This window comes from Clinocottus analis, unplaced genomic scaffold (assembly GCF_023055335.1).
Source record: "Clinocottus analis isolate CAN_PGR_092001 unplaced genomic scaffold, fCliAna1.0.p SCAF_20, whole genome shotgun sequence".
Taxonomy (NCBI): Eukaryota; Metazoa; Chordata; class Actinopteri; order Perciformes; family Cottidae; genus Clinocottus; species Clinocottus analis.
Window position 1 is genome coordinate 8639091 of NW_027175932.1, and position 9720 is coordinate 8648810.

General features: G+C 43.3%; 1 protein-coding gene across 1 annotated transcript; it reads left to right on the forward strand.

Moving 5' to 3' along the window:
• Positions 1–3628: 3628 nt before the first annotated feature.
• On the forward strand, positions 3629–9501 carry tfec (transcription factor EC). The gene is made up of 7 exons (XM_068586547.1): positions 3629–3724; positions 5869–5989; positions 6955–7011; positions 7133–7208; positions 8153–8300; positions 9037–9149; positions 9207–9501. Exons 1-7 carry the CDS (start codon positions 3629–3631, stop codon positions 9499–9501), a joined length of 906 nt encoding a protein of 301 aa, XP_068442648.1.
• The last annotated feature ends 219 nt before the right edge of the window (positions 9502–9720 follow it).

The window sequence follows — 9720 nt, forward strand, 5'->3', positions numbered from 1 at the left end:
AGCAGGTGCCGGTATCCATGTTGAAAGAGATTCAAACTCATGTGTTTCAAACATCAGAATAGTCACTAGAATCCCAAACCTGATCTTTGATTGATTAGATTTTTATCTCGTTCCTGTCCCATCTGTATGGTGGGCATTGATAATTTTCCACATGTCCCCTTCACACATACACAGGCATGCCATTGTTGAAGCTGGCCTCGGCGACTGAAACACCATTACTCCACAAATCTAATCGGATTCCCTTAAGTGGATAACAAGCGTGTCTCCGGCATTTACAGTAGTGAGAAAGCTGAAGTGAAACCAGGACAAACCGCTGTCACACAAAGCAGATGTGGTGTGTAGCGGTCCTGGCATCCCTCTTGCTATCCGTAGTGGAAAGAAATGTTGATTGGTTAACAACTGGCATCTTGTTTGGCCCGGAGGAGTCAGATAAGAGCTCTCAGTCACTGCTGACAAGTTGAGTATTGTGACGAGTCTGCTCTTAGCTAGGTGGGTGAGGGCTGAACGAGGCTGGCAGACGTGGATAATTTAATGCTGAATTTCAACACAGATCCAAAATTGCCATTGCTGAAAGTCCCTATTTAACCCAGACAAAACCACAACAGGTCATTTGCTAGCGAGCAACGCATTCAACCAATTCCAGGAAATTCTGAACTTTTGAGAGAAGAAAATGACACATGCGTCGTCCTGAGCAGTTGCTTCAATGAACTCACTCAGGGGATTTGTTGTTCCAGCCTCATTTGAGCCGATGTAACCAACAGCTAATGGTGGCTTGTGTTAGCTCATTTTAAATGAGTTATCTGACTTTATGACTTTTCTCCAACCAGTCTGAGCAACTACTGTAGTTTAGCATTTAGGCTAAGCCCTACTGTTCAGCATAGTTCAGTAAATGTCACTAGGTAGCTGCAAAGCTTGGATTATTGGATATTACTTGAAACATGAGACTTGTTTTGGGGGTATGTTAATGTGCTCTAAAATTTACATTATAAGAATATGGGAGCAGAGATAGTAGAAATAATGAAATGTTATTTAATATCTGATTACCTTTTACGAATCAGTTACACATATAAATGAAAGTCATGTTGCATAGTGAGTACATCTGATTAAGTAAGGTATTATCGCTTTTCAAATTTTTCAAATTGAAAAGCTGAGGTTAGTCATGTAAAAATAGCCATGTAGTTATAAAAAGAAAAGTTCAGGCAAGATCAGATTAAACTATTTTGAGTGAATAGAGTATTTACATATAAGAAGTAAAAAAAAAACAACAGTCTAGGTAAAAGAGACGCACAGGATGTACATGAATAACTGACAAAACTATAATAATAATAATACCACTGCCAATGCTATATGTATTAAAAACAATATCCATGACATGAACTAATAGAGCAAGTAACAACAATGAGCATCTTTGTCAGCTCCAGATCAAAATGTAAACTCGATGTTTTTAGGTCATGTTTGCTCTAAAAAAAATAGCCCTCAAATCCAGAAAGAAAAGAAAGAGCTCAAAATAGCTTTATTGCAGTTATTGTTTGGGGAAAGTGATACTACTTAACTGTTTGCTTTGAAAGCAGTGAATGAATGAAAAGGCTTGGTTAAAAATGGCATTAGAGTTATTTAAAACCTCCATTGGGGAACAAGGGTCAATTGTGCTGCCACAGACCCTGGAGCCGGTCGTAGAGGACATTGCAAGCTGCTCAGCGATTGGTCAGTGAGACAGAAAAGGGCGGTCCGCATGAATTAGTGACAGACGCTAAAGGCAGATATCCTGCAGTGATCAAACCCTGGGTGATCTGACAGTCCAGTGTTTGAAGTGATTATCATTCTACGCAACATAAAGGCTTACCCCCAGCCTTGTGCCTAATTAGTTCACTTAGGTCCCTTTATAAGACTTTGGTAGGGGACGAGGAAGTACAGACACTCGCTGAGAAGTCAGCCACTCAACAGGATAGCAGCAGCTCATTTGGATCCTTAAAGTTGACTTGCTGACGCACCAAAACAAACCAGTCTGAAGACCATCTGCTTTTCTGAGAATGCCACACTTAACTGGCTGCAGTTACTACACAATGCGGGATGCAGCCAGCGCTTCAACTGTAAGGATAACAACATTTAGAATATTTACCTGGTAAAAATGTTTTGTTGAATGGTCAAGCATGGTTTCTCATGTACGGTTTGTGTATGTCTTTTTATGACTGGTTTGCCAATTTTGATTTCTGGCTGTATATGTATATACTTCTGCAGATGACTATAATTTGTTGTTTGTCAACTAAAGTTTGATTCTGGTGCTAGATTTTTTAATTGACCATGTTTTTGCTGCTTGTACATTTTTCACAATATAACAGTACTTTATTGAGATAGGGCCATAGTTTAAATTATTATAAAGACACTGGCTACACATGTCAAAACCTGACTTGATTTTATGTGAGTGTTAAATTAAGTTCTACAAAATTCAGTACTATCGCAAGTCTGTGAGTTTGCTCTGCATAAGCGACTAATAATGGGAAATACTGACTCGCAACAATTCCTGTGCGTTGAGTTAGATCATATTTTCGCAAAGCCGACAGCTGCTGTGACCACCTCGTGTGCATGCGTTCTTAGTCAGCGCGGTTTCAGTGGTGGGAGAAACAATGCGCGATGGACTGGTTCTGTAATCCGTCAACAAACTGAACTTGTTTGTTTCTGCTGCAGGTACAGAGCCACCTGGAGAACTCCAAGTTCCACCTCCATCAGACCCAGAGTCAGCAGGTCAAGCAGTACCTGACTCTGGGCTCCAAGCTGGCCTCGTCGGCCGGGCAGGGCCACGCCGTTCTGCATCCGCACGACCCCGGCCAGCCGCTGGCCACCGTGCCGATCATGAGGAACGGACACATGGCCTCTGTCAGTGACAGCAGCAACCCCAACAGCCCCGTTACCCTGCTCAGCATGGCCAATCACGACAGCGAGGTGAGTGGACTTATGGAAAAAGAAACCGTTAAAATGTGGTGTTGCTGAATATATGGAACTGAAATTGAGAAAACTCAAAATGTGCAGGGACTGGTTCGTGAAATTGCAACAACAAATTGGAACTGGTTCACATACCTACGCCCAAAGTGTGGGTCATCGTTTTTGTAGATTTCGCAACGATCTTGACACGTTTTCCTGTCAACGCTCCATCTTCCTGTCAAAATGAATGTCTTGTTCTGTGTTCATTTCATATGCCATTTGTAAGAATGTTGTCTTAGTCCCTCTTAATTCTGGCATTTGGAGAGATAAATGATGGCCTGTAAAATGTAAATCTGATAGCGTAGCTCCAACTATTCATCTAACCAAAGGGATGCCGTCATTGATCTCCCCCTTACTCTGATAATAACTTAACTCTCTCTTGAATAACTCTCAATAACTGCAGACAATCAGTCTTTGATGAGAGAACCTTTTCAAAGGAGGAAACTAGTTTGCCAAACAGACGCATGTTTTTTCCTTCCAACAAGGTGTTGGAGAGCTTTATTGGATTAGTCTTCCACATTCCCTCTCTTTGTTGGTTTGAATGTTTATATTTTAAAAGATCAGATTTGGCCAACATAGCTATTCTGGTACAAACATTATCTGTCTGTCCATGAGTACACTGAAATGACTCCTTTCCTTTTAGTTCCCAATGGATGAAGTTATTGATGACCTAATTAGTCTTGAATCTGGTTTCAATGATGGAGGCTTGGATTGCATGGAGTCAAACCTCATGATGCAAAACAATGTAAGTATGAATCACATTAACAGCTACACAGTAACAATGTTTATAATGTGACTATCAGCAGTTTGAAGGTTGTTTGTATTGATTTCTGACCACTCCTTAATATGTTAACCTGCTCACATTATTGCAGTTAGGTTTATGTAACGTGAAGTTCCTTGACCTAAGACTTTAGTCTAAATATTAGGGTGCACGCTTGACTTGCTTGGGAAGAAAGGGACCTATCTTAGTCTGGGGTCAGCTTAAGTCTGGAGATGAGTGAAAGTTCAATAGGGCTTAGCAACATTTCTCACATTACTCAGGAAGATCAACAATGCAGATTAGGTTAGAAAAAAGGAGGATGTTTGTGGATAGAAACATACTCTCACTGGCACAATAAAATAATCAATAATTAAGTAGCTGTCTACTAACGAAGGTCCACTATTGGGAAGACAACCAACAAGAAGTGGCACCACAGAGACGCACTATCAGTGGGATTCATGGCCAAGAAGGAATTTAAAAACTCTGGGCAAAAAAAAAAGTGGGACAAGGGGTCCATTTGGCCGGAGAACATAGCAACACCTGAGCCAAATAGAGGGCCAGTTTGTGGGACGAGAGCACTGGGAAACTGGCCTAACTCCTTAAATACAGAGAGAGCAAGACTGGAAGACAAAGAATCACACACACACACACACACACACACACACACACACACACACACACACACACACAGACTCACACACACAGATAAAGTGACAGGCAGCAAAACACAACATTCTGTGATAGAGAAGGAATGAGAGGGGGAGGAAAAGATAAGGCATGAGGGGGAGGGATGGGAGAGCCAGTGGGTTTCAAATGAGGAGCGAGGAAAAGATTTTGTTGGAGAGAGTTACTGAGCCATTGGATTGGGCTAATGCATACACTCCCCATGGGCTTGTTCAGAAATGATACCGTGCTTAAATGGATCAATTCATCCTAATTAGTCATACAGTACGATGCATCACGTCGTTTCGCCATGTCAACACATCCAGGAACAAGGACGGGAGAGGGACTGAAGTGATTACAATAGGAGTAGTAGGGGAATTGTTGCAATCTTTCATTTTGATAAGTACTTCTGTCCCCTCCTCCTCCTCCTCCTCCTCCTCCTCCTCCTCTTCCCGCATCTTGGTGAGATAATGGGAAGGAAAAAAACGCACATGCAAACTAATCCAACTGCAGATATCTGAAATGTCTGCAGTTTCTTCTGTTTTGTTTCTTCTCTTACTTTCCATTCCTTCCCATCTCTCGACTTGACATGCAGCCTTATCACGTTCACCAGTCTGGCAGTTAGATTTGACACACATGTCGCGGATGAAATTGGCTGCGCGCAACGTGGAATGCATGGTGGCTTCTGTAGCATTTTCCCATAAATACACAAATGCGAATTAGACACACATGTGTGTCAGCACGCCATATCTTGACATCTCCCCAGTCCGTGAAAAGACGTCATTATCGCAGAACTGATACACGCTTTCCCAGACGAGAGGAGACCCGAAGGAAAACAGTTTTGCCTCTGTTCAAGCAGTTGACCTAGCTCGCCTTTTCATCTAATGGGATGCTATTTTCAACACAGAGGCCATCTCTGTGTTCGGGGCACTTTCAAGTGGACGGGGTTTTGCAAATGGTAGCGATAGCAGATCAAGGCACAGCGCCTGGAATAACCAAACCTCAGAAAGCTGCAAGGCTCGGTTGGAGGTTAGGCTTAGATGGAGTAGGGCAGGAGGATGACCCTTCATTGACCTGGTTTCAGCGAGGTTTAAGTTTTTGTTTGGTTGTTTTACTCTTTCATGATACAAAATGAGCAGGCCGTCTGACCATGGCAGCAGTTCGTGAGCACAGCTCTGGGTTTGCACGGTTCTCCTGAGGACGCACTACAACCCTCTGCTGTGAGGTCCAAAGCCAGAGGCCCGGGGGCTGACCACCTTCTCTGCAAGGCTCTGATCACTCCACTTGCCCTCTTGTCATGTTTTTCAACGATCAATAAAGCCACACAGCAGTGAAAAACGACTAGTTGTGTTGTGGCTTTTGTTAAAGTAAATTCAACAAGTGTTTGCAGGCATACTTCCCCTGTGACTAACACATTGTCTTTCTCCACCCCCTTCTCCTTTCTTCTCTCTCTCTCTCCTTCCTAGGTGTCCCTCAGTGGCAGCATGCTGGATATCTACGGGGGTGAACAAGGTATGAACGCCCCTAATGGTGGAATGAGTCCCACATCTAATTCCACACAGCTCACTGTAAAAAGGGAACACACAGGTATGACCTCATGCCATAGCGTTGATCTTATAACTAAACAATTAATTAAAAAAAAAAAACATGCTCATATTGCTGTAAAAGTAAAAAATAATTGTGGGTGTTAGATGAATAAAAACAAGCACATTTCTTCTACAGTCAAGCTCTGGGTGGGTGCTAAAAAGAACAGACAAAATAAATCAAGTTCAGTTAAGTGTGCCACGCAATAAAACACAGACACTTGTCCAAGATGATTTGTGACCAGTGATTGAAAGCTACTCTGCTTATCACTGGTTCCGTTAACAGGCCGTAGAAATGGTGTGGACTTTTTGTCACAGTGCAAAAAACAAAACAAAAGGGCCGTTCAGGACATTTCTTATTAATGTCATGCATCAAGCAAAGACGGCTAATTGATTTAGGAAATAAAAAGGATGCCCAAAGAACCCCTTCACTCTCAACAGGCAAACGAGTAAATTGCCATTTGTTTCATTTATGTGTGGGCAGAGAGAACAATGAGCTGTTACACAGAGTTTAAATTGCCTTGATTGAATCAACAGAGACAAATTGGGAAATCCAATCTCAGGTCCCCAATTATGTAATTTGGAAGAATGTGAATACAAATATGGATGCTCCGGCATTTCTGTCCCCCTCCAGGACAGATTAGTAAATTTGCTAAACTGTCTTGATTACGGTAGTTTAAAAGTGATCCCCATTTTTTTTTTCTCGTCCACAATGAGCTTCACACATGGCAGAGGGGATAAAACGGGCTTGTTCAGAGCGCATGTATGTGTGTGTAAAGAGGTCAAGCTTGTGTCTGTGGTGTGTATGGAAACTCCACATTCTGGCACGGAACTCCCTCAAAACAACTGATTGTGCGTCGCCTGACTGGACCTTTTGTTGCGTTTTGTGTATCGTTGTGCTTTGGTTTCTAACTTCTTGTGCGTTGCTAATCGATTTGTTCCCCTCTTTGAATCACTATTTTTTGACAGTACACGACACGAGAGTGATGGCCAAAGAGAGGCAGAAAAAAGACAACCATAATCTGAGTAAGTGTCTCCCGCTGCCTTTCAACCTCCATCATCTGAAAATAATTTCATGGAGTTATGGCTAGCCTTTTGCATCTGACAGCGGCCTAATCATCGCTTGCTCTTTGTTCTGCTTGCTTAGTTGAAAGGAGGCGAAGATACAACATCAACTGGAGGATTAAGGAGCTGGGGACGCTCATACCAAAGTCGAATGACCCGTAAGTTGCAAGCTTTAAATGTATTTATTAAAACAATACCCCTGCTTCTCTTCACTTTATGTCACTGAAACAATGGCAAGACCTTGCCTGGCAGGGAAGCATATTAAATTCTAAGCACAAAGACACTCTAAACGTTGTTCATTGAATTCAAATGAGTACTCAAGCACATTTCAGTCATATTTCAAGGGTGCACTTGAACTTCCATTGTAGTCGGCGCTCCAAGAGCTGTACATCCTCTCGCTGGGTCCCAGCAGTTCAGCTCAAAGCATGAATGATGAGGAAAGGGTCAAATGCAAAGAAGCAGGCCACACCATTTGAATCAAAGTTTGAAGCACAATTGGAACACAGAGATGGAGTGTGGAGCTGAATTGAAATCCAACGGCCATCTTTTGCAATTGAACTTTGCTTCAAATTTAAATGGAAGGTTGCCGTTGTCATTGTGCCATTAACACGAGATAGAAGAGATTATTAGCGCTGATCAGACCAATGTCTCACCCGTTTGGAAAAGGACAATTTTACTACAGCTTCCCTTTACTTCTTTAAAAAAAAAGCAATAATATCTGCCGAAGAATGACTTGCACTCTTGCACCTCAAGTCCAAGGCTCCATTTTCTCCTCCGTCTCCCTACTTAGCTCATTTTCCCCTCACCTATTTTTACTCGAGGATTAATTTTACCGAACAAGGAGGTACGAGAATGGACTTTCCGCGTAGCTACTTAACTATTCTATTAAAATTCCCATTCAGTGTCCCCATGTAATGTCCAAGGATGAATAATTGCACCGTGTAAATCACCATTCCGTATTCGTATCATAAAAGGAGAAAAAAAAAACCTGTGTTAAAACTTTTCCCCCTGTTTTTTTTATCATTATTATTACGGAGGATATTCTGCCGACATCAGGGGGTTCTGTGTAAAAGGTTATCTTTTACATTTCTCCTTTCTGCAGGGACATGCGCTGGAACAAAGGCACTATCCTGAAGGCCTCGGTGGAGTACATAAAGTGGCTGCAGAAGGAGCAGCAGCATGCTCGGGAGCTCGAGAGCCGTCAGAAAAAGCTGGAGCAAGCAAACAGGAGACTTCTGCTGAGGATCCAGGTGATAAAATACTCTACATAATGCAGTCTGATGGTCTTTAGTGGCAACAATGCTGATTGAGTCCTAAAAGTAAGATTATAAAACGGAATATTAGATTAAATCACTTACATGAGATAATATTTGCTGGACGAGTTTAACGTTTTGAACTCCAAGTCAATGTTGAAAGGCTTTCTTATAAACTATTTTAACCCCATACCTCCATGAGGTCCATCCACTCCCTCTAAACGGGAGCTCAATGTTTATGACCTGATGAATAAACACAATGCATCCCAGCTCTTCTACTGGAAAAATACAATATAGATTATATGCATGAATAAAAGAGACGCTTATAGAGCCGCGGGTACACAAATATTATGGTTTATCTGGTGTCACGTCCATAACGGGAAGTGACAATACAACGCAGGAAATAATTACCATCTCTGGCATTAAAAAGATATTTAACAAAGGTCAAACGGCCCTTTGTGATGACTGATACATGACCAAATACCGAGATTAGACAGTGTGTGGGAGAAGAGCGTCAACACCCAAACCCCCGCTCACGACAACCTCAGTATGTGGAAGAGTTGAGGTGTGTCATTACTCGACACAATGTCGTCACGGCAGATCTGCTCGTAATTGAGGACATGACATATTTTTGGTACTCACACATTTTAAGATAATTCAGATCTTATCTAGACTAACTTGCAACAAGTGTGGAAATATTTGACTCATGATTTCTTTTCATGTCTTTCTCCAGGAACTTGAGATCCAGGCCCGAGCACACGGCCTCCCAAACATGGCATCGGCCTTGGGGACAGTTGAACTATCGTCCCACCTCCTCAAACAGCAGCAGCAGCAGCAGCACCAGTCGTCTCCTCAGGCCCAGCAACCCCATCAGCCGCCCCTCTACCAGGAGGACCCCAACAGCGATTACCTCCAGAGGATAGCCGGCTTGCCGTCGTCCCTCCCCGCCGCTGCCGGGCCGCAGGACCACATCCCCGGTGCCGACGGCTGCACCACGTTCTCCGACCCGCTGTCCCACTTCACGGACTTCTTCAGCGCTACCCTCAAGGAGGAGCACCGGCTGGACGAGATCCTGATGGATGACCCGCTCTCGCCGTTTGGCACCGACCCGCTCCTTTCGGCCGGCTCCCCCGAGGCCGCGTCCAAGGACAGCAGCCGCAGGAGCAGCTTCAGCTCTGGGGAGGATGACGACCTATAAGGGTGCCCTCTTTAGTGACGAACTCTTGTTATCTTCCCACAACAACACTGTTGTAATGCCAAGTGGGCGTGAGCCTCCAAAACACTGACTGGTGGGCTCCGAGCATACGATAACCACTCAACAGGGTTTCAAGTCATTTAAATGACAGCGAACACACCTGGCAGTGCCCCTCAAAGTGCCACCTGTACATAAAGTGGGTCATTCTTGTTGATCAGGTGG